The 26,139-nt window shown below is 41.4% G+C and overlaps 1 protein-coding gene across 8 annotated transcripts in view; it reads right to left on the bottom strand.

The window, feature by feature from the left end:
- B4GALT6 (beta-1,4-galactosyltransferase 6) overlaps positions 1-25,424 on the bottom strand; it is a 112,195-nt gene extending 86,771 nt beyond the window's left edge. For 7 of the 8 annotated variants that reach the window (XR_003516971.2, XR_003516972.2, XR_003516969.2 and 4 more), the window contains exons 1-2: positions 24,865-25,424; positions 2,903-3,019 (exon numbers count right to left, since the gene is read on the bottom strand). Coding sequence is in view for 1 of the 8 variants with exons in the window: in XM_027576514.2 (XP_027432315.2) it covers positions 2,903-3,019; positions 24,865-24,979 (232 nt within the window). In the remaining 7 variants the exon portion in view is untranslated. The remainder of the gene's footprint in view (positions 1-2,902; positions 3,020-24,864) is intronic. The other variant, XM_027576514.2, reaches the window with a different exon arrangement.
- Between the last annotated feature and the right edge of the window lie 715 nt (positions 25,425-26,139).

The raw sequence follows: 26,139 nt of genomic DNA on the forward strand, positions 1-26,139 counted from the left end.
CACAGAATGAAAACTGCTGGACAGGTCCCCTCCTCAGCTCTCACTGGAACTTATATCACTTATAGGAAAAGGAGAATTGCACCAAATTGGACTCTCAAGGGCTTTGTTCTTCCTGCAAAGGGCAGCTTAAAGCAGGTACAGAAACTCAGTGAGAATTCTACTCTGTTTACCCCTGGCTTGCTGTGTCAGTCTGGCAGTGTCTGAGGATTCGGACCACACAGCCATCAAATGAGGAAGTGTGCTCGGCTATTTCTAACCAACCTACCAGTTCTAACACTGCATGACCCTTATCATCTGCTTCGGTAATTATTCACTGATTACATCTTGTTTCCTTAATTTGACTAACTCCATAGCTACAAGGCAAAGCATCATTTGATTATAAGAGTATGTGATTTCTTTGCAAAAATATTATATGTAGTATCTATTTACACTTGGTGCTTCAGAAAGTCAGGTACAAGATTAAAAACCCCTTTTTGAAATCAAATGTACTTAGAAATATCACAACCTATTGCCATCAAGTGTTAAATTTTAAATGAGCCAGTACATGTTAATCAAGTCTCCCCTAGAGTTCAATTAGCTCTTAGTACCTTATTGGCCATTATCTCCTTGTTGACAGATTATACCTATATAAGTCTGTGCAGAAATAAACAACTGCATTATAAGTAACTATGTATGCTTCCAACTCTCTCAAAGCCTTGAGATCCTCATACAAAGGGAGGATGTTCTTCTTAATGCTGTGTCTCCAAGTATCTAGGTAAGAGTACTGACTACATAAATTGTTCAATATACATGAACACAGCAGAGTCTCACAGTTGCCTACTCAAACTCCATTTTCCCTTTCTCCTTAGGTAACAGAATCCCAATTTCATTCAAAGCACCAGTGTACCCAGCTCAAAGACTGTAATTTACAGTCCCTACAACAAAGTCCTGGCCAATGTAATGGAAGCAGAAATACCATGTGAAACTTCTGGGAAGTCTCCTTAAAAGGGTCCCTCTGTTCTTCTTCTCTCTTCCTTTCCTCCTCCTTACTAACCCAAGTACAAATAGAAAGACTGGAGCCCCACAACAACTTTCGAAGACTATAAAACTCCATGACAGAGCAGAAGATGGAAGGCGTGTGGAGACTTTCTCCACCACGGCCCCAGACATCCAACTTGCGGCTCTCTTTTACATTAGCACATAGAGTCTCATGGGCTTAAGCTGCTGCAGCCAGGACTCTCTTACAACCAAACCTAATTCCTAGCTGATGGACTATCTCCTGAGAACAGTTTTACCACCAGTAAAGGAACCATGAGAAAAGTTTTCAAAGGTTCATAAAAGTAAGCCAACTCTAATCAAAGTAGGTAGTGGTTGTTTGGTCAGTACTGAAACTATGAGTTGGTAAGGGGAAAAGAGAATTTCCCTTTTTCTTGTCTTCCAGTTGTGGGGTATAGGTCGGGGGGAGAGTTTGTCTTGACCCAGTAATCAATTCTCCTAATCAAGCTCAACTGAGTTCCCACATAAAACTTATTCATGCCCCAGGAAAGGAACTCAATTATGCACAGATGTCCCGCACTCCCTTATACGAATACAGTAATCTAAGGATGCTGAGTATTTCTGTTCAGTTGAGTGAACTTTTAATGAACACTTTCACAATCAACTTATTCAACCAGGACAAGTCCTGAAGAAGCTTTTATAATGTTTAAACTGCTCCTAACATCGACCTACTATTCCAAAGACCAATTAAAGCAGAAGACCAATTAATGAAATTTTTTACAATACTATTAAAATATCAGGTACAATGAAATTCTTTCTAAAAGAAATTTTTTTCAACTTAAAGGGAGAAAACAAGAGTGTTTTGATTTGTGGCATCATAAAACAAATCAGGCAAATGACCAGAATGGATTTTGCAGAAGCATGTGCGAAATTAAATTAAGAATCAATTTGATACAGTCGTGAATTTTTAGAAGGGTAAACTATTACTTACCTTAACATACATTTTAAGAAAAAATATCTATGGTTGGCAGATAGGGGCTTCCCATTAGTAGTGTGTGTGTGTGCGTGTGTGTGTCTGTGTGTGTATCTGTCATTTACAGGGGCACAATGGCGAAATGTTGACAGGAATGAAATCTTTAACTGTTTAAAATGAGAATAGAGAGGATGCAAGAAGTGACAACCAGTTACTGAAACCTTTAAGTAACATCTAATAACACTTCAGGAGACACTGCAGAAACACTGCCCCATGGGAAGCTGAGCATTCTTAAATGGTAGTTCAATCTATCTGCATCAATTCTGCCTTCATTCAATCACTACTTTGGCCTATTACTTGGTTTTAACCTCACGTGATTCTGATGGACACTATACTTCCAGATAATATTTTTAAAAGACAAGAGCAGCTACGGATTTCCACTTTTATATAATTTCTCCTTAAGCCCCCTAAAAAGGCCATAAAATTATTAAGAATCTTCTATAATTAAAAACAGTAAGTATTTCCTAAACATAGTTGGAAAAACATTTTAGGAGTTAGAATGGGCATAAAGAGAGATGGCAGAATGACTAATATGGATAAATTTTTCTCTTTGTGGTTGATTTTTCTTAACTATGACAGGGGAATTGAAAAAAGCACAAGCTGCTTTTTGTATTTTATGTTTGCAGGAATTAACTTTAAAATAAAGAATTAACTTAAGTATCTTTGGACAAAACACCCATCACCTCGGTGAGAACACCTTTACATATCCTAAAACATGGAAAGCCCTGGCTCAAGCAGTAAAGGAATGTCCCAGGACGCTCAGGAGGGGATACCTTTATCTTTAACAGGAAGGCGTCTTAGAGGCAGACCCAGGGCCTGAGAGACGGGGGCTTACTTTTGCCTACAAAGGTAAAGAGTAGAAACAAAGGACGCTTAAGAAGCAAGCAATCTTACCTGTGCCATTGAGGGTAGTGTTTTTATTTGTGTAGAGCCTGATCATATGCCCTATTGTTTTCACATTTTCTCTCAACATTATTCCTCGAGCTTGTACCATGAAGAGATATGTGTTGGCTACAAAGAAAAGAGAAAATATCATAACTCAGTAAGCTTTTCTTTAATTTAATAAAATAATATTCAGACTGGGTAACTGCCCAATAAACCCAAACTGACTCAATTAGCATGTCCAAAGGGAAAACAAAAATATAAAATGACTATTTCCCATTATCAAAAACTTATAAAAACAGGGGTGCCTGGCAAGCTCAGGCAGAAGAGCATGCAACTCTTGATCTTGGGATTGCAAGTTTCAGCCTCATGTTGGGTGCAGAGATTTCCTAAAAAAAATAAAATCTAAAAAAAAAAAGAAACCAAAAAAACAAACTTGTAAAACTTTTTTAAAACAATAAAAATGAAAAATTCAAGTAGTAAAATCCATCAAATAGAATGAGACTAAATGAATATAATGAATTCCTTTATCCATAAGTGATTTTCTACCATAAAATATACTTACAAATTTCAAAAAGGCATTTTATTGCAAATATACAATCATATAGTATACTTTCTCTAATTCTATATTAACTCCCTCAAATCCAAAACTCCACAAGGGCAAGGATTCCTTATCTAATAGTAAATATATCATAAATCACCCTAATATCTAGTATAAATATGAATCTTGCAATGATCTTGTAAATTCTCAGTGTGTTTGGGGAAGGAGAGTTAGGGGGCAGAATGACCTAGAATCACTATCTATTTTGGTAATTTCTCTCCACTGAGTTAATTACTTAGAAGTTTTACACTCCCTTTCAGTCACAAATCCACCTACCAGGATTGTAAAAGCAGACAAAATCAAAATCAATGTGTATTTTCAAGTTGGTACATTTAATTCTTTGTGCTAAGTGCTTCAAAACTAGGCCCCTAATTTCTTCCTTTGGGAGAAACTGGTAAATTGCCAAAGATGACAAACATCTCTGCCTCTTGAGATGCTAGGACTCCTCAAAGCAGCTCAGAAGTAATCAAAAGATCCTTTCTTTCTCGGTCCTGATTCTGTGAGCACAATGCATAACTCTGGACAGCTTGCTGAATCTCAGTTTCCTCACCTAAAAAGTCGGTATTGCATTAGATGTTCTCTAAAGGCCTTTCTACTCTCAATTCTCCAAGAATACAGCCAAAAAATCATAAACTCCACTCATTCAAGAGGAGGAAGATCATTTTCATGGCAAAACCAAAAAACTGCAAGTCTCAGTTAATGACTTTCAATTTTAAAATAAGCTGCCCCTGAACACTGTAATGACACTCTCAAAAAATGAATGTTAAATTAAAAAATCTCAAATGCCAACTAATTTTCTGGGCCCTGCTCTACTTCCTTGAGATGCTACAGAGAGATAAGCAAAATGTGATGTTTACTACAACCTTTCCCATTTTTTAAAAGATTTTATTTCCTTATTTAAGGGAGAGTGAAAGAGAGAGAGAGAGTGAGAGTGCACAGCCACGAGTTGGGGGAGGAGCAGAGGGAGAGGGAGAAGCAGGCCCCCCGCTGAGCAGAAAACCTGATGAGGGGCTCCATCCCCAGAACCCCAAGATTATAACCTGAGCTGAAGGCAGATGCTTAACTGCTTAACCGCTTAACTGACTGAGCCACTCAGGCACCCCTCTCCTTTGCCATTTTTATGTAAATTTTAACTTACTCAAAGTACAAAAGACAGAATAAATAAAACTAATACAGAAGCAGAGTACAGTAACACTTCCCCTTTTACAGTCAATCCATAACAGAGAAAACAACAGAAATCCAAGCTTCAAATAAGTTTTAACCTCAATCATTTTTAAGAGCATGTCTACATCCTCTCTAGAAAGCAGTCCTATAATTAGATATAACTTGTTTAGGTTTAAATTTATCACACCAATGGGGCTACAAATAAATACAAGCTTTTATTACATTTTTGTTCTTGAGTGGACTTTTAAGAGAAAGAAGAAAAGAGACAAAGTGAAAAATGAAAACAAAAAGAACAGCCAACCCAAAATGTAGGAAAACATTCAGTAAAAGCCAACTAAGATTAGCAAAAGCCAAGATATAAAATTCAACTGAAATGATGCAGGGAAAACCATCAAATAGAAAACTAATGCCTACTGGTTTACAACACCTTGGATCATTGAATCCTAAAGTTATATATGAAATTTGTTCTCAGTGATCTATTATCTTGTAACATTTTTTTCTGCACCAAACCATAGAGAGGACCTATCATGGGGCAGCAGAACGAAGCAGCTGCAAACAATACTGGTCCAAGCAAGGATCTGCTAGGTAAGAATATCAGTGCACTTCCATGTGTCCTGGAAACGGAATTTTTAACACACCTACTCATATAAAGAATATTGTCTGACATCGTGAAGCCAAGTCAGATTTAAGCAGCAAAGAAAAGATCTGGTATAGAAAAGAATCATCAAAGTCAAATTATCCTAAAAACTTCCAAAACGTAACAAACCTGTTACAGGAAAAAAAAAATGACTGATGGCAACTGTGACAATGGTGAACCATTTACCAAAAGAATGCATTTACTATTCATTAGATGGATGGAGATAAAATTAAGGAATGCAAGACACCAAGCTCTCCAAAATGAGAATCTATTAGTTTATTTTAAATCATTTACAGCTAATTGAGTTACATTCCTTAGGTTAATGGTCCTCATGGGTTTAATCCCTAAAGATCAAAACCCATTAGGGAATGAAGCTGTTTTGTTTAAATAAAGTCCTTGTTAACAGGAAGAATGCAATGTGTCCAAGTATTGCAAGGCACACTAACCTAGCATGAGAATGGTTCCAACTGTCTGATTTCTAAACACCCTAAACTGTTAACCCACACTCAAATAACTGTATGACCGCTAATTACCATTAATATAAAATGTAACGTCTTATTGGCAAGCCAGCAAGTTAGAGGAAATCTTTGTCTAAAATTTCTATTCCAAGAAAAAGAAATTGCATTTCAGAAAACAGGGAAATCTTTCTCAGCTTTGCCCTTTGGTACTGAGACAATGCAGAAATACACTAAAAACTACCACTGCTTAATTAAAATCATGCCCTGTTCTCTAATCTAGTTAATTTGCTATACGCCCCTGCTTTGTGAGACATAAATTTAACTTATTTACCTAGGTCTGCTTTTGGGCGGTGGGGGATACCTACAACTTATAAAAAAAAAAAAAAAAAAAACCTCAAAAATCAAGTTTACAACAGCTTCTAGGCATCCTACCCTGGGTTTGTGAGGTAAGCGATTTATGAACTTGCCTTGTTCTCCGCTTAAGAAAACTAAGGAATGCACTTGCTAGTACTGTGTCTCCCCATCCCTTTCCACATCCAGCTTTGTTCAGTGAAAAAAGTATCCCAGCAAGGAGAATGTGACAGTCTGCACTGATCTAGAAAGCTTTCCTGAGCTTCAAAGGCCTCGGACACAACATGCCCCTGGTCCCAATACTATGAGACACTGCCGCAGGTCCGTTAACAAAAAGTAATCCAGTGAGGAGATTTTGAGAGGGAGATTATGTTGGATAGGTACATTGGAAGTGCAGGACTGGAGTTACGAAAGAAGGGCAAGAAATACAATTTGGGGTGACATCCATATAAGAGTGGGAACTATGGTGGTGAATTACCATAAGGAAAAATTATCCAGAAAAGGTATAAGAAAGTGAAGTTCAAATACATGAAAAGAGACCACAAAGAGGGTCACAAAGATAAAAGGCCCCAAGATGAATTAGTCTGAGCTTGAACACAGTGAAGAAGAGGAAGTCGTCAACCATATCAAACACCACGGAGGCTACAAAGGCTAAAAAATAAGAGCTTAAAAAAATAAACCACTAATACTTGGTACATACTCTTTGCCAGGCATCCTTAGAAGAGCTTTACATATACTAACCTAATTAATCCTTACAAGCAACCCTATAATGGTAGGTACTAATATTATTCCCATTTTACAGGTAAAGAAATTGGAACATGGAGTTAAGTAGCTTGCTCAAGGTCACATAGTTATTAGCTGGTGGTGGAGCCAGAATTCAAACGCCCCAGCGGTCTAGATTTTTACGACCATACAATGTAGCCTCTTAAAAATACTGTTAGGAGATGACTGTCAATCTTTAAAAGAAGAGTTTTTGGAAAGCAATGGAAACAAAAGGCAAGTAGGAAAGAGTAAAGTGGATAGTGACAAAGTAAAAGCAATTTTAAGAGAAGTGAGAGCAAGGTCAAGGAAGTTTTTTTTTAGACAGGAGAAATCTGAGCATGACTGTGGCCTAAGAAGAGGGAAGAAAGGGTAAATTTAAACTTAAGGCACTGGAAGAAATAGGAGGAAGGATGGAAAAGAACACTTCCAACAAGGGGACAGCATAAGCAGAGGCTCTGGGGTGCACGGGTGCACAGCACATCCAGGAGTAAACAATCTGACTTGAGTAGAGTTTGGCAGCAGTGAAAAATAATTTGTAAAGGTCTAAGTGGATGGATGGTGTGAAAGAACAGGAGAAAAGAGGGGAGAGGACTTGAGGTCATTGTGAAGATGAGAGGCAATGTCAACAATAGTGAGAAAGTGCCAGAAGGATAAGGTTAGAAGACTATAGTCTGGAGAGATGCAAGGGAGAGCGGATCACAACTACGAGGACCTGACGTGGCCACACAAGGGAGGATGGAAGACAAGGACCAGACTGCCTGACAGCCACCAACAGGAACATCCGTGGAGGACGAAGTGGGGCGGGAAAGTCCTGAACTGAGCACAGGCTTACCTAAGAGACACTGCAGTTCTGCTGCAGACCACCACAAGAAAGCACATATTGCAGTAAGTCAAGTCAAATAAATGTTTTAATTTCCCAGTGCATATAAAAGTTTACGCTATAGTCTATCAGGTGTGCAATAGCATTATGTCTTCAAAAGCAATGTACATACCTTAATTTAAAAATACTTTATTGCCAAAAAAATTTTAATCATGATCTGAGCTTTCGGCAAGTAATAATCTTTTTGCTGATGGAAGGTCTTGCCTCTTGATGGGAGTGTTGGTGGCTGTTGACCAATCAGGGTGGTGATTGCTGATGGTGGGGTGGCTGTGGCAATTTCTTAAAATAAGACAACAATGAAGTTTGCCACATCGAATGAGTCTTCCTTTCATCAATGATTTCTCGGCAGCATGCTAATGCTGTTTGTAGCATTTTATCCACAGTAGAGCTTCTTTCAAAACTGGAGTCAATCCTCTCAAACCCTGCCACTGCTTTATCAACTAAGCTTATGAAATCCTTTATTGTCATTTCAACAATCTTCACAGCATCTGCACCAGGAGTGGAAGCCATCTCAAGAAACCATGTTCTTTACTCATCCATAAGAAGCAGCTCCTCATCTGTTCGAATTTTCTCAGGAGATCGACAGCAATTCAGTCACATCTTCAGGCTCCACTTCTAATTCTAGTTCTCTTGTTCTTTCCACGACATCTGCAGTGACTTCCTCCACAAAGTCTTGAATCCCTCAAAGTCATCCATGAGGGCTGGAATCAACTTCTTCCAAACTCTTGGTAATGCTGATATTTGGACCTCTTCCCATCGTAAATGCTCTTAATGGGATCTAGAAGGGGGAATCCTTTCCAGAAAGTTTTCAATTTACCTTGCCCAGATCCATCAGAGGAATTATTACTATGTATGGCAGGTAAAGCTTTATGAAATGTATTCTTAAATAAGACTTGAAAGTCAAAATGACTCCTTGACCCATGAGCTCCAGAATGGATGTGGTTTTAGCAGGCATGAAAATACCAACCTCATTGTATATCTCCATCAGAGCTCTTGAGTGACAAGGTACATTGTCAATGAGCTGTAATATCTTGTAAGAAACCTTTTTTTCTAAGCAGTAGGTCTCAACAGTAGGCTTAAAATATTCAGTAAACCATGTTGTAAACAAACGTGCTCTCACTGAGGCTTTGTTGTTCTATTTCTAGAGTAGATTTAGCATAATTCTTCAGGGTCCTAAGAATTGGGGAATGGCAAATGAGCAATGGCTCCAACTTAAAGTCACCAGCTACATTAGCCCTACCTAACAAGAGAGTCCACCTGTCTTTTGAAGCTTTGAAACCAGGCACTGACTCCTCTTCTCTAGCTATAAAAGTCCTAGATGGCATCTTCTTCCAACAGAAAACTATTTTGTCTACATTGGAAATCTGTTGTTTAGTGTAGCCACCTTCATTAATTAACTAGACCTTCTGGATCACTTGTTACAGCTTCTACATCAGAACTTGCTGCTTCTACCTTGCTCTGTCATGTTCTTTCTTTAAACCTCATGAACCATCCTCTGCTAGCTTCAGACTTTTCTCCTGCAGGTTCCTTACCTCTCTCAGCCTTCATGGAATTGAAGAGATTTAGGGTCTTCAGCCAGGGCCGGATTAGGCTCTGGCTTCAGGGAATATTGTGGCTGGTTGGATCTTCTAACCAAACCACTAAAACATTTTCCACCTCAGCAATAAGATTTTTTCACTTTCTTCACTGGAATAGCACTTTTAATTTCCTTCCAGAACCATTCCTGTAGGGGCACCTGGGTGGCTCAGTCGGTTAAGCGTCTGCCTTCGGCTCAGGTCATGATTCCAGGGTCCTAGGATCGAGCCCCAGATAGGTCTCCCTGCTCAGCAGTGAGTCTGCTTGTCCCTTTCCCTCTGCTCCTGCTCTGTGTCTTTCTCTCCCTCAAATAAATAAAATGTTAAAAAAAAAAAAAAAAGACCATTCCTCTGCATTCACATCTTGCAAGACGCCCAGCCTTTTGCCTATCTCGGCTTTCACATCCCTTCCTCATTAAGCATAATCACTTCTAGCTTTTGATTTAAAGTGAGAGACATGTGACACTTCCTTTCAGGTGACCAGTTAGAGGCCACTGTAGGATTATTAATTAGCCTAATTTCAATATTGTTGTGTCTCAGGGAATATAGGGAGGCCCAAGGAGAGGGAGATTGATGGGGAATGGCCGTTCAGCGAAGCAGTCAGAACACACACTTTTATCGATTAAGTTTGCTGTCTTATAGGAGCACAGTTCATGACACCCAAAACAATTACAATAGTAACATCAAAGCACACAGATGACCATAACAAATATAATAATAATGAAAAGGTTTGAAGTATTACAACAATTATCAAATGTGACAGAGACGTGAAGTGAGCAGATATTGTTGGAAAAATGGCAGTAATAGGCTTGCTTAATAGAAGATTGCCACAAAACTTCAATTTATAAAAAATTCATTATCGGCAAAGCACAATAAAGTGAAGCATAATAAAATGAGATATGCCTGTACTAACTGCCAAAATCATGCCAGGATGCAGAATGTTGGTGGGCAGAGGCTTCTAAAGAGAAGGGAGGGGCCCCTGGGTGGCTCAGTCAGTTAAGCGTCCGACTCTTGGTTTCAGCTCAAGTCATGATCTCAGGGTCATGAGATCGAGTCCCTGTATTGGACAGGTGCCTGTTAGCATTTCTTGCCTTCCTGGGCTCATGGTCACATCACTTCAGTCTCTGCCTCCATCTGTACATTGCTCCGTGCACAGCACAGAGTCCACTTGAGATTCTTTCCCTCTCCTTCCCCCTCCGCCCCTCCCTGAATGTGTGTACGCATGTGTGTGTGCATGCGCTAACAAATAAATAAAATCTTTTTTTAAAAAAATAAAGAGAAGGGAAATAAATTAACATTTATTGAGTACCTACATTGGTCTTGTATAAATATATGTAAATATACATACATATAATTATATTTAATTCTTAAACCACCTGGATGTAGCAGGTTGAATGGGCCCACCCCCCAAAAAATATGTGAATCCTAATTCTCAGAAGCTGTGAAAACATTATCTTATTTGGAAAAGGAGTCTTTGCAGATGTAATTAAGGATCCTGAAATGAGGAGATCATCCCGGATTATCTAGGTGGGCTCTAAATCCAATGACAAATGCTCAGATAAGAAAAAGGCAAGGGATATTTTACACACACACACACACACACACACACACACACACACACACACACACACGCACAGGAAAGCAATCTAAAGTGGAGGCAGAGACTGGAGTGATGTGACCACAAGCCTAGAAAGGCAAGGAATGCCAAAGCACCTGAAGCTGGAAACAGCAAGGAAGGATCCCCCTCGAGAGCCTCCAGAGGGAGCAAAGTCCTGACAACACCTGATTTCAGACTTTGGCCTCCAGAACTACGAGATAATAAATGCCTATTGTTTTAGGCCACTCCGCGTTTGGTAATGTGTATGGCAGTCATAGGCAACTAGTACACCACCACATGGTGTGGGTATAATTTTTCCCCATTTGAAAGATCAGAAAACAAACTCAGAAGTGAGTTGCATAGATAGAATTTAGAAATACTCGGATTCAAGGACAGGCCCGAATGTCTGAGGGGCAGCAATGTGGAAGAAGCAATAGTTGAAAGTCATAGAGGAGAGGGAGGGGCAAAAAAAAGAAAGAGAGAGAGAGAGAAATCTTCACTGTAAAAAGTAATGAGGTAGTGAGAAAGGAGGGATAAGCCAGATCTCAACTGGTGAGAGCAGGAGGAAATCAGGAGGAGCACTAAAAGGTTACAGGACAGAAAGCAGTCTCCCATATTAGCTACAGAACATATAAAGAAATAATGTGGAAAAAAAGCAAAATACCACTTATACATGCCCCTGGATATTACCATAGATATCTGAATCTCATATCTCTGAATCTCTCAAACTCACAATAATCTTCTACGGATCTGTTTCAGATGCCTAAAGGTTTTCTTCTACTCACATCTAGCCCTTGTTCAACTAATTCCCAGAAATGACTCATCCAAGATGGTAAAGCTAAACGTATTATCTCTGGTAATAATGCTGTAAACCCCAGGATTAGGCCAGACTATATATGAAATATTGTTCATACTTTGCCTAGGACCAAAGTACTGCTTGGGTTAAAAACAAAAAAATAACAAATGTCTAGGCTGTGCCAGGCTGTAAAACAAACGATTCACTTTATGTCAAAGTACTACTGAAGCAGAGTATCTGACCATGGTGACAATTAATTCAAAGCCAGGTATGGGCTTAAGGCAATCTGTAGTGCAAATAAATACCAACCTATAATAACCTCCCCCCCATCTTTCAAGTGAGTCATGGGCTGACTGATGAATAAAGAGAATGAAAGAATTCTGCCTTCAGAATCCCATTTTATCAAGGAATAATGAATTCCACGATTATATACAGTATAGATCTATTTCAGATCTTAGCCAAGAGCTACAGCTTTGCTGATGTAGACACTAAAAATTAACAAGAAATTCTTTACAACTGGTGCTTTCACCATTTCCACTCTGCAGTTTAGCAGTTTTAAGTTATTTCTGGGAGATTATTTGTGTTTGAATACTGATCAAAATTAAATATTTTTAAATAAAATTGGACTTTTTCAACAGTCTTATTAAAGACGTTCAAGGTGGAGACATGTGTTTGTTCAATAGGTATTTACTGAATGCCTACCGTTTGCTGAGCAGTACCAGAAACTAAGGTGTCCGGGGTGTTCCTCTGTAAAAACCAAAATCCTGAAGAAGCACAAACTGCCTAAAACGTCAGAAGTACTTTCAAAACAATCAGATTGTCAGTTCAGGCTAGTTTACACTTAGCTGATAATTCTAAAAAGAGACCCCGAACCTGCCAATATGAAAACACTATCTTAACACAAGATACCGATCTGCTCTGTCATGTGTTAGTTCACTCTTATTCCCTTAAAATAAACACCTGTTTCTTTAAAGCAGGACAGGAGCTTAAAGAGTTAAGCATTACACCCCACACGGTAGAAAAGTAAAATTAGGAGGAAATGAGGGAATTGAGGAAGAAGAATACAGGGAACTAAATAGATTTTTTTAAAGCCAGTCAGTAAGGAAACTTACTTAATGAAATTACAGACTAAAAGATTAAACCATAAATAAACATACCCAGAAAACATTACAAAATTGTTGAAAATTAATGATTTCAGAGTACATAAGGTGAATGTGAAATGAATCTCTACCCTCTTAAGAATTCTATCATGAGAAAAAAAGTGGTATATGAACTACATGTTTTACAATCATTCCCAATTTCCTTGTGTTTCACAATTAAAATACCTTTTGAAATTTCAACTTATTTATTTTATGAAGGGAAAATGACTCTCAAATAAGCAGGAGAGAAGGGGACACTGTGGGAAATGAATTTCAAAGATTTCCAAAGCTAGTGGGTGCCTGGGTGGCTCAGTCAGTTGAGCGTTGGACTCTTTTGGCTCCAGTCGTGATCTCAGGGTTGTGAGATCGATGGGCTCCGTGCAGAGTCGGCTTGAGACTTTCTCTCCCTTTCTCTCCTTCTCCCTCTGCCCTCCCGCCCTGTGGGCACGAGCTCGCTCTCTCTCTCAAACAAATAAAATTTTTAAAAAAGACTTCCAAAGCCAGAGCATATTTTCAAATCAATAAACAAGGCACCTTATAATTCTCTGCCTTAGGTCTCTTGATTCAAACAAAAATAAAGTCCAATTTCTCTTCCTCTGAGTCAAACTGGAAATTGCAGAAGTCATAATTTCTGAGCTATTAACTTAATTATCAGGAAGGCAATATATATATAATGGTTTCAGTAAAATCACATTAACACCAGCAAGCCTAAAAATATTTAAAAATAAAACAAGACGTGGTGCCTGGGTAGCTCAGTCGTTAAGCATCTGCCTTCGGCTCAGGTCATGATCCTGGGGTGCTGGGATCGAGCCCCGCATCGGGCTCCCTGCTCGGAGGGGAAGCCTGCCTGCTTCTCCTTCTCCAACTCCCCCTGCTTGTGTTCCCTCTCTCACTGTGTCTCTCTCTGTCAAATAAACAAATAATCTTTAAAAATAATAATAATAATAAGACATATTTCAATCAAGATGACAGTTTACGGTAACAAATCTCATATATCTACCTACCTATTAACAATATTACAAAGGGACTTTCCTAGCCAAATGCTATAGGAAATGTTTTTAAATTGTTGGCTAAGATGCAGGGCTATATGCTTTAATCACTTTTACTGATCTTATTAAGTAAATTACAATGTGTCTTTCTAATAATTAGAAACACTAACAAGTTTTTTTTTTTTAGATTATTTATTTATTTATTTATTTGAGAGAGAGAGAATGAGAGATAGAGAGCATGAGAGGGAAGAGGGTCAGAGGGAGAAGCGATGTGGGACTCGATCCCAGGACTCTGGGATCATGACCTGAGCCAAAGGCAGTTGCTTAACCATCTGAGCCACCCAAGCGCCCCTAAACACTAACAAGTTTCTGATCAACCTCTAACTCAATCACAGAGTCACTGCACACTCACAAAGAAACACGTGGTCCTGGTTGTCTTAAAGGATGTTTTGTCCATTCTGTCCGTTTCTATTCTGGAGGAAAAAAATTCTTCACCATGACAGCCATCTCTAGCTCCAGTAAAACATGATGCTACAAACAAGTCAATCTGGTTTTTAAAAAGGTTACTTCTATGAAAGAGCAAATGATCTAAGATGATTAATTTCCAAAAAGAAACCTATCTAGCACTTGATTTTTTTTAACCCACCAGTTGGGTTATAAAGTTTATAAAGAAATAAAGTTCCCAGGGTCCAGAATTACCTAGGATGTGTATTAAAAATGAACCAAAATCAGAATTAGCATCTCTGGTAATAAAACCTAGGAAATAAGTTTATTTATGCAAACTACCTTAAGTAAGGCTTAAGCTCATTTATCTTTGAAAAACACTGCTTGTAGTAATTCTTTAAACATAACATTTGTAACAAGCAAAAAAAGTAGAAATCTTCCTTTTATATTAGTTTAACTTATATTAAATAGACCCTCTTTACACAGCTTTCTAATTTGTGCACAGTTCATTCAGACATAGCAGAATCTATATTTACCTCCTATTATGATGGTATCACACAATGATTTGGTGGAGCCAAAGACTTTTACTAACTCGAGTAATTAATCATGAAAACAAAGATGAAAGCAAAAAGCCATATTTATTATGCCTCTGGAGAAAAAAAAAGTTAATTATAAATTTCAGATTTAAAATTATTAAGTATGTTTTCCTAAACATTTTGCTATGCCACATAGCCAAAAATATAACTGCTGACGAACACCCTTGAAGCTAGCTTTCCTATTTTAACTGAGGAGCGTTTTTGCTGGAGCTTTAAACCAAACTTTGCCAAGTTCTGGTATGACCAAAAACAAGTATGCTCACGAAACATAACAAATCAAGGTGGCCCGACACAGGATTCACATACCAGAGAAAAACAAAATTGGGGTGTTACCTGAAATTCTCTAGTAAATCCAAGACACCAAGTAAAAATATCTAATACTAACTGGAGTAAACTCTTAGTTTTGCAAAGGCATGTTAATGGCATTGTAAATACTTTCAACCTTGAACTGGCCTGATCTTCAACTCAAATCACATTACCTGTATAGTATTGTCTTTGTTGTTATTCTGACAAAAGGCAGAAATGGAAAGAAGCAGTCTTTTAAATACTAAATTACCGCGTCCTCCAGAAATTAAAAAGAAAAAAGAAAAGAAAAACAATCAGAGGGAAAAGAGGGTGGAAAAGGATGGCAGCGATGGCAGGGGCAGGCTGCTCTGGTTAACCCGGCGGACTGCCGTCGGGGGCAGTGCTAACGAGCCAGCGCGGTCTAAGGCAGCAGGAAAACTGACCAGAAGGAGAATACTGTAAATGCAGAAATCAATGCTCTTGGGAACTCTCAAACGTGACCCACGAAAACCAAGCTCTAGATAAATTACTGCAATGCACCTTTCCACTGTCTCACTGCAGCCTCCCCACCCACCTCCCCACTTACCGAGGTTAAGACAAACATGAAACGCAGGCTTGAAAGGGAAAGGGAGTCACAAAAGGCAGTGTGGGTGGGGGTGGGAGAGACAGGTGGAGGAGCAGGTCTGCCCCTAGGCTGGGTGAGCAAGGGTGCTGCAGAGCTGAACACAGCCTCACTGAGTTTAAGAGGCCATCAGATGTCTATCCAGTCTCCTGAGCACCTTCTCCAGCGCTAATAGGTTGTCATCTACCCTCGGCCTGATGAGGCACCTATGAGGCTCTTATTTCATTGTTTATAGCTTAGTTAGAAGGGTTTGATTTCTTAAAATCTGCCTCTTTGTAACTACCCTCACTGCTACCTGACGCTATCCAAAGAAAGGTGCATCTCTCTCTTCTACGTGTTCCTTTAACCTAAAGAGCAGAGAGCTCATGTTTCCCCCAAATCATCTTCCAGGGCAACAATGACCAGGGCCTTCAGCTCCAGCACAGTGGAAGAGTCAGCTACCCCAAGGTGTACATTTCAGCTCTTCCCCAAAATTGTCTACTTCAGCTCTTCCAACAACAACATGTGAGACTGGGGCAAATGACAATCTTTGGGAAGCTGTCTTGCCTTCTCTCTCTTTACAACAAGGCTATTATTCCATGAGCATGGGGTTTGGGGTTGTGGCAGGGACAACTCTATGAAGCTCCAACAGTGGACAAAGCAGCAGACTACATTTGGAATCTTTCTCCTGGGACTTCTTTGCTTTGGCTCCAGAGACACCACGGCCTCTGTGTCCAGGGTTCCTGTGGCCCCGAGCCCCGGAACAGAGGATCAAACCTCGAGGCTCTGGTGGGGAGACCAGCGGCCACAGTTCTGACTACCAGAGCTGAAGGTCTACAAACCCAAGTGCCTGATAAGCTTTGTAGTACATTCTGTGATAAACAGGCTGGCCACAGGATGGGTTAGGAAATAATCCACCCTATATAACAGTGTCTCAACAGAAAAACCCATTCCATTCCCAGCTAAATTCCAACTACTATTTGGAATACCTACCACACCTACCATACAGAGACTACAAACCTAGATTAAGGGTTTCTCTTTTAAAAGTATCCACAGACATGGTTATTTTTGCCTTTCATAAACATTAAAAGGCAGTATGATAAACACTGCTACAGAATACATATATCACTTTTCATATTCTGCCATGTTGTTTTTTTTTTAAAGATATTTTTTACTTATTCATTTGAGAAAGAGAGCACAAGCAGGAGGGAGAGGCAGAGGGAGCAGACTCCCTGCCGAGTCAGGAGCCCGAAGTGGGGCTTGATCCCAGGACCTGGAGATCACGACCTGAGCCGAAGGCAGATGCTTAACCATTGGAGCCACCCAGGCGCCCCTCTGCCATGTTGTTTAATAGACCTCAAATTTATTCATGAAAGGATAACATGAAGAATAGTATTTAGCATTGTCAGATTTCAATGAATCAATTTTCCCTCCAAAAATACCGCATTTCCCACAAGTCCACAGGATTTAGATTCACTTATACTGAACCAATATAGCTTGCGTTACATATGGTGCTTAAGAATGGCAATCTGACTAGGGTCAGAAGTCTCTAAGAATACCTCCCATTCCCTTGAATGTAGACTAGACTGAGAGACTCTTTTCTAAGAAAACAGGGCAGGGATGCCGGGGTGGCGCAGTCGGTAAAGTGTCTGCTTTCTAGCTCAGGTCATGATCCTGGGGTCCTGAGATCGAGGCCCACATCAGGCTGCCTGCTCGGCGGAGAGTCTGTTTCTCCCTCTTCCTCTGCCCCTCACCCTTGCTCGTGCTCTTTCTTGCTCTACTCTCTCTCTCAAATAAATAAAATCTTAAAAAAAAAAAAAAAGAAAAGATGGCAAAAGTGATGGGGTCATGAGCTGCCCTATGGAGAGGCCCATGTGGCAAGAAGGGAGGGAGGCCTCCAACTAACAACCTGCAAAGAACTGAGACCCTCAGTCCAACAACCCTCAAGGAACTGAATCCTGCCCAAATCCACATGGGTGAACCACAACCCTGATCAACACTCAAGTGTATGAGGAGTGTATCAACACTCAAGTCTATCAATACTCTGTAACCTAGTGAGAGACCTTGAACCAGAGGCATGCAGCCAAACCATGTCCAGATTCCTGGCCCACCACGTCTATGAGATAATAATATATTTGTTCTTTTAAACCCCTACATTTGGGGTAATTCACAAAGTTACAGATAACTAATATACTGACCAATCCAATTTTCTCCAGTTTCTAATTCCCAACCCGTCCCTCCATATTCTCCCAAGGTATCTAACATATAACATCGCAATGGTATTGATGAGTCAGGTGGTAAGAGAACAAAGGAGCTGCCATACCAAGAGAAGTGATTTAATCAGAAACATTCAGCCACTCAACAATTCTTTACTCTGTGGACCAAGGCAGAAACCAAATCTTTTTTTTTTTTTAGATTTTTTTTTTAATTTATTTATTTGAGAGAGAGAAATGAGATAGAATGAGCATGAGAGGGAAGAGGGTCAGAGGGAGAAGCAGACTACCCGCTGAGCAGGGAGCCCGATGCGGGACTCGATCCCGGGACTCCAGGATCATGACCTGAGCCGAAGGCAGTTGCCCAACGAACCGAGCCACCCAGGCGCCCCAGAAACCAAATCTCTTAACTTAGGTTAGGAAATAGTTCACTCTATACTAAGATTTGGTCAAATAAACTGAGCCCCTCACTCTCAACAGATAACTCAGATACCTACCTAATCAAGTATGAATTCCCTCAATCTCCTCCTCCATATTCATCTAATTTTATCTACCGCAAACATCTTTTTTTTTAAAGATTTTATTTATTTATTTGACACTGAGAGACACAGCAAAAGAGGGAACACAAGCAGGGGGAGAGGGAGAAGCAGGCTTCCCGCCAAGCAGGGAGCCCGATGTGGGGCTGGATCCCAGGACCCTGGGACCATGACCCAAGCCAAAGGCAGACGCTTAACGACTGAGCCACCCAGGCACCCTGCTACCACAAACATCTTCATGTCCTCTTCTCCCATCTCCAAAATCAATGTACCTATATACTTGATTCCACTCTCTCTACCTGCTCTGATTCTAATCTTGTTCCCTTTAATCCATTCATACCAGTACCACCTAAATATTTCTGAAATGAAAATCTGATCGCATCACTCTCCTACTTAAAATTTAAGCTCAATGGTTTGACATTGTCCTCGGGCTAATATCCAAGTTCTCACACCCAGTTCACAAGGATCACTATTACTAGACCCATATTCATCTCTCTGGCTTCAGCCCACACTCCCCTCTGCACTCTATGCTTTAGCCCCTACGTTTGTTTGTTTGTTTAATTTTCCATTTCTCCCTCACCTCTTAACCTTCAAATCTTCCATTCCTGCATAAAATATTTTTCCCTCAAGCCTTTTAATTACCTAATTTAAGCTTCTGGCCTCAGCTTCATCTTCATCTTCTCCATAATACCGAAACCGGTTTAGTGCCACCCCACAACCCGTGTAGCAAATGGTATTTCACTCTACTCTAGAGTATTATTCTTCAGTTGTGAGGATTTCTCACTGTCCATATGATCTATGAAGACAGGGACCATGTGAATCCTGTTCGATGCTGAACCACAGTGCTTTCTGCAGACAAACATTTGCTGTATGAAAAAATAAATGAAGTCTTCCTAGATAGATCACATGTCGTAATCTGTTCCCTTTCTCAAATCTTCAAACCCTGTCCTCAGGCCTTAAACCTTTCTGTAAGCTCAGGTCTTCCCATCTTGTAAGGCTCCTTAGATCCTGCTTAGCCCTTCTTCCCACTAAATAAGGCACTTTCATGTGACCTTTGATATACTACCCAACTCAAGGCTATCTGACCAGTCAAAACAAAAATTGCTCTTGGAGTAGCTGTCATGGACCTCCTACTTACCAAACTGGTAATTCTCCTTCCAAGCATTAACCCATGTCAACACTTGTCTTGCTAATCATCATTTTTCTTTCATTCATTCATTCACAAAGGCCTCACTTCACTCATATCTCTCTTTCCCTTCATTTTCCTGTTCCTATCTCTCCACTTGCCCTAAACTGTTAGATTGCATCCATGGCTACCTTCTCTTCAACTTCCACAAGCTCTCCTTGAGTGGCCACCCAAAATTCCCATGGTGTCAACCATAATGACTTCCTATTTGGGACTGGTAAATGAAAAGGGTAACAGAGTCTCCTGGGAAACTTTTCAAAGTATACTTGGGGCTCCTCTATACTTTGATTTAACCCCTATCATCCCACGTTAAGAGTGACTCAGTGAGTCACTTCTGCTTGCAGAGTTAGTTTTATCAGTCAGGTGTGTTGGGAGAGAAATAAGTAAGGACCATTCACCTACCTGCTGAAAACAGCCAAATCTCTCTCCTGTCAGACATTTCTCCTGGGCTCCAAGTCCTTATGTCCATCTTCCTACCTACTGACAAGTTCTTCCTGGATATCCCACAGGCATCCTAACTCAATTTCTCTAAAGCCAAAATAGTTCCCTCCAAGCACATGCCTTTCTCTATTCCCTACGACCAGCCACCTGGTTGTCTAAGCTAGAATACAAGCATCATCTTATAGCTTCTCCCATTCCTTCAATGTCACTACTCCGATCCGCTCAACTCTGCCCAGATCCAACTATGACCTTAATCAGGTTCTAATCTTCTGAGCTACTGAAATAACTTCCTACCTGGTCTCCTTGCCACTGGTTCTGCCCTCTATCACCATGCTCCATGTTAAAAGAAATGCTGTAAAACAAAGGGTTGCACCATTCCCCTTTTCAAAACTTCTGATGTTTCCTACTACTCCCAGGACAAAAATCTGAGCATCGGATGAGTGACCAGCAAAGGAAGGCCCAGAGGAAAGAAACCCACATCAAAAGAACCCCTGAAAGGAGCCATGTAGGTCAGAGAACTTGGTGAGGAAAAAAACCAAGGACCTTTGAAACACAAAGCAAACTGTAACAGCTCAAAAAGAACACAACCAGGCTTACCCAGCCAGGGCCAGGAGGCTGAAGGGCTATGATAAGAAAGCTGCAGGGCAACTTGCCACCTTCTGAGCTAGCCAAGAGAAACCCAGGCAAAATGTCAGGGAACTCTCAGCAAGGACCTAACTAAGCCACCCTCTCCCCTAACACCTACCCTTGCACATACCCACACACCCTGACCACCCATTAGCTACACTAGTACCAGCAGAGCACAAACCGCCTAGAGGCCCAAATAACAAAGCACTTGCCAGGTTATTCCTTAAAGGGCCCATAGGAATCCAGACCAAAGTGCCCCAACCAGATTCCACATCTACTCAAAGAATAAAACGGTCTGTCAGCACATCTAGGAAAGGTCAAAACCTCTGGTGAGTCACATAGATGTGAAACCCCACTCCCAATGGAGTTATGCAATCTTCTCCACAATACTAACCCGTTGATCATAGGCACATCAACTTTTTTCTTAATCGTAGACAGCTTTGATAAACCTTTGTGAGTTAAGACCAGCTTCTGCCAGGAATTTCAGGGACCTCAACACCAAAACACTAGGCTGGGCAGGGGAGTCCCAAGACTTTTTCTCAACCTGGCTGATCTGCCACCCCACACCCTAAGTGGTAGCCAGAGGGAAATACTCCTATTTTCTAAGTACCATGCTGGTCATGCTGTCCCATTGCTTAGTCCAGATAAATCTTCATCCTCAATGGCCCGCTCCCTCTGGAAATCCTTAACCAGCCCTCACTCCACAACGCAGGCGTTCCAAGGACTGGCTATAGCTCTTTCCTGGTGCTCCTCCCATTGTAGCATGAAGGAAGTATCTGTGTCTTAGTCATCTATCTTCAATGTCTAGCCTACCTGTGATACTCCACTTGTGTTTGCTGAATGAACTCATAAGTCATAAGTTCATCTTCTCCTACGATGCCTTAGAAGGAAAATGTAATTATATTGTGTTGGAAGTAGCACTGAAACTAAACACTAAATGGAATTCCACTCTCAATCCAGCCATGTCTAGACCTTGGCGGGGGAACTGCACTCATTTTTTGCAATCATGCACAAAGGTGAAAGAGAATGAGAAACAACTAATGGCTCCTGACTCTACCAGGTAGGCTAGGGAAAAATCCGCCTTCCTGGGGGAGTGGGTGTCTGCAGATCAGTTTTCCTTGTTATTAAAGTTCCTAATATAAAGACTATCCCTGAGTTTCCTACATGAATTAGAAATTTCAAGGAAAATGTTTCAAATTACTCTTAAAATAATTCTTAAAATAAGCTTTGAGTTCGATGGGGCTCATTGTAGAGTAACACCCAAATAGACAAAAAAGTGTGGAACATGAGAAAACATTGAAAACTAAACAGACTATGCCGTTTACAACTGTGTGGTACTACCTGCTCAGAGGGAAGAGAGAGGGGGAGAGAGAAACACAGGTGAAGAAGGCTAAGGAAGAGGGACTAAAAGTGAGAAAAGGACTGCTTGGGGGAAGGTGCATGACAAAAATAGGTCTCTGGACAGAAAATGTAGGAAAACAAAATTAATGTCTACACAACAGGTTGATGTGGATGGAATAATATGGACTTTTTAACAGAAGACATTTGAAACATTTATTTAGGATAAATAAAAAGTGCTCTTACACCACGTATATTTTAGTCACAAGTTTTGCCCCAAGATGGAAACATGAGTTCTTTCAAGAAGTTTCTCTGTACATCTAATGTAGATTAGTTATAAGAATTTAGTTAGTTTGGGGTATATCTCATTAAGAAGAAATCTGTAATGAAAAGGGAAGTGTACATAAAGCATTTCTGTAGCATACCAATGTACTATGGTTATCCTAAAAATCAACTTGTGCACTGATTTTGCATTATGAGCGGCACTAGCCATATTTTTCATAAACTATCACTTTTACTTTAAAGAACTGACAAACTTGGTTATTTGAACTCCTGTATTTGATCTACATTTTCCCAAAAATGAACAAAGTGAGCCGGGCACTTCAAAAAAAAAAAAAAAAAAACTGACAGTATTTGTTGCCAATGATAAAATTTGAGCTTTCAGGCAAACGTGATTTTTGGAAAACTGCTTCCCAATAAAAGAGAAATAAGGGGAATTTTTTTTCCTGCTAAATAATACTGGCTTTGGGAAATAGATACAGCTTAACAAACTGATAGCACTTTATAAGTTTTGGTTTTCATTCTCCTTACTGGCTTTAATCATTTTTTTTAAGTTATAAATTTTAAGACCCACAAAAACAGTAGCTTAAACCGTGTCAACCTAATTGCCATAAGAAAATTGCCAAATTTTTATGACATATCAGTGATTATTCTATGGCAAACACTAAACTTATACATAAGTGAGAAAAATGTATTAGTATTTCGTATCAACTGAATTTTAAGAATCTACAGTTAATATATCGAGGCACCAAGGAAAAAAAAGGAGGACTACCAAGTAACAGAATTCTGATTTCCTTTGGTTAACTTTTTGAGTAACACAACTTCAACAAGTTACCCAAAATACCAAGAGGGTAAAAACACTGTTACCTAACTGCAAAAAACCTTTTTCTGCAAAACCTTTCAAAGTTGAATGTCTGATTAACTAACGTCACCCAAAGATTTCCAACCTTTAAAGAGCTACCTGACAAAGTAAAAACGGCTGTAGAATGAAGAGTTAATTTGTAAGACTGCCCAAATCGCAGAGGACTTTAAGAAAAGCCAGCCAAATAATTTGGCTAACTACTCTCAAGTCCACTGAACTACCACTGTCATTTCTACTACAGGCTCCCAGGGCTTTTTATTTTGCCTAAAGAAAAATCCGCATTAAAGGAAAATAGTATCTTAAAATATTCATACTTGCTTGAACTTTAACATCAAACTCCTATTTTGGAATACATCAAGGTTTCAACAATTTATGTCTTCTCAAGCATCATTATCTTAGTTTATACTTCTTACTTGAATCCAAAAATTTGATCAAGAAAAAGTCACATAGTAATTCTGTTCTAGGAAATGCAACAGTTTCCACGAGGTTTGCATCTTCCTTCTCCTCTGCAATTCATTACGATAATCTATTATCACACAAGACAATGCCCTGATACTAATTCCATCTCAAAATTCTGCACATGTTTTCACTGTATAAGAGGCCATACATTTTTGGCTGACCCAGGGAGAAATGGTTGGCTCAAAAGACTACTAGTGTCTAAAAAGAAGTAACAGGAGATACACACTATTACTAAGGGAACATTAAACTTACACTTTACAGTAAATATGTTAACATTAAATATATACCATAAATATTTAACATTAAACACATAATAACCAGGCAAAACTCAGAAAAAGTTTTGGAGATGCGACGTGTTTTAATATCCATACGAAGTTCTTATTTTTTATTCATTAGAATGCCAGAGTGGCACCTTTTCAACCAAAGGGGACTGAGTAATTAGAATATCAAATAAGCCAATTCAAGTAGATTATTTAAAAAGTATATCTGGCCCAAAATATGATAAATAGGTTAAAATGTTAAACTACAAACTATCCTGTGTAACTGTCATTTTAGTCATTATATTATCTCAGAAATCATCCTAACAGGTAGCAGAGTCTACCTATCCTTGAAAAGCAGACTGAAGAACGGAGCATTGTTTTCACAAGAAAACTCATCGCCTAAAAATTCCTGAAGTGTGGCACAAATGTTCACTGACCCCATTCTAAAAAAGTGACCTAGAACACAAGAATACATACATTCTTGAACTCAGTCACATTCCCTGGTGTTGGTTTCTCCTTCATATTTTTAAACCAGTTATTATATCTGAGGGTGTTTGAATAAAACTACGACTAAGCATCGAGTTTAGCCTTAAAGACGTGATATTAAATGAATAAAGCTGTCATGAATACTCAAGAAAGCGACCAGGGCATCCGGGGTCACCACACCTAATTTTGCTACGTCCCTTTAATGCAGTCTTTGAAGTTATTTAAACCGGCACAAACGAAACTCACGTACCAAAGCCATGCCCCGAGCAGTTTATCTGACACGTCTGAAATAACATTTTAAATAAAATGCTTTCTGCGGGGCCCCTGTTTATGCACCTTCCAAATCCCCTAAGGAAGACCCTGCATTTCCTTCGGTGTGGCCGTGGGAAGGGAGGGTGTGTCTCGGTGCTTACCGATGCCCGGAGCCACATAGACGAAGTAGAGGCAGGACGAGGAGAGCGAGAAGAAGAAGATGAAGGCGAGGAGGGAGCGATTGGAGACCCGCATCATCCGCTTGAGCACAGACATCTTCCTCTTCCCGGCCAGCAGCTCAGGCTGCGCTCTCAGGCCGGACTTGGGGGCACCATCCAGGCCCTAAACTTCCATGAATGTGCTAAGAACCCCGAGACTGCAATGGGGTCCGCGCGGGGAGGACCTAGGGGAGAGGGCCAGAGCGGGAAGGAGGAATGGGGAGGGAGCGGACGGAATGAATGGGAGGCCGGAGAGCCGGGGGAGGGGAGGCGCGGGAGGCAAAGAGGAAGGGGTGGAGGAGGGAAAAGGGAGGCAAGGCGCGGGGGGTGGGGGGGACCGGGGACCGCAGGACCTGAGGAGGCCCTGGAAGGGCAAGGACGCGCCTTTTATCCGCCCGGCAGCGGCGGGAGGAGGGGCTGCAGGTGGGGAGAGGCGCGGGCTGCGCGCCGCGGCGCCCCTGCGGAGAGGGGCAGCAAACTGCAGCACGCCCGGGCTTCCCCGCGTCCGCCGGGGTCCTGGACGCGAAGCCCCCGCGCTCAGGAGGCGGCCCGCCCGCGCTCGGCAGGCCTGCGCCGCCGCCTCGTCCGGGCCGCGGCGTCTCGTGCCTGCGCGGGGCTAGCGTGGGCGCCGGGGCCGCAGTCGGCGCGCGCGACGCGCGGGGGCCCGCGGGGGCCCTGGGGGCCGAGGAGCTGAGCGCTCGCGGGCGCGCAGCCTCCTCCTCATGCCGCGCCGGGCCCCGGCGCCCCGCGGCGGCCGCGGGAGCAGAGCGCAGGCGAGGGCGGCGTCCCGGCTAGCGGCGAGCGCGCCCCGACTCCGGCTCCTGCCACGGCCAGCTGCCCGCCCGGCCGCAAGGGCGGCAACCGCAGCAACATTACCGCCGCCGGCCCAGGGTGAGGCGCCCCCGCCGGCGCCGCCCCCACTCCGCCCCCGGACACCAAGCGTTGAGCAGCCGGGCGACTCGCGCTGCGGGCAGAGCCGAGGAGTCCAAAGAAGAGGAGGCCCGCCGCCGTCGGAGCCGCGTCTGGGTCGCAGAAGGGGGCGGGCCTGAAAGGGCGGGGGAGCCGCGGAAAACCGGGACGGGCGGGCGCGCCCGGAGACCCCCGCGGGGCTCCGCGCCTGTGCTCGAAACTGCAGGCGGCGCTGCCCGGGCACCGGAGAAAACCTGGAGGCCCCCACCCGCCCTCTCCCCTCCCTTCGCCCCAAACACCGCGCCTCCT

Source organism: Zalophus californianus, chromosome 14, assembly GCF_009762305.2.
Source record: "Zalophus californianus isolate mZalCal1 chromosome 14, mZalCal1.pri.v2, whole genome shotgun sequence".
Lineage (NCBI taxonomy): Eukaryota > Metazoa > Chordata > Mammalia > Carnivora > Otariidae > Zalophus > Zalophus californianus.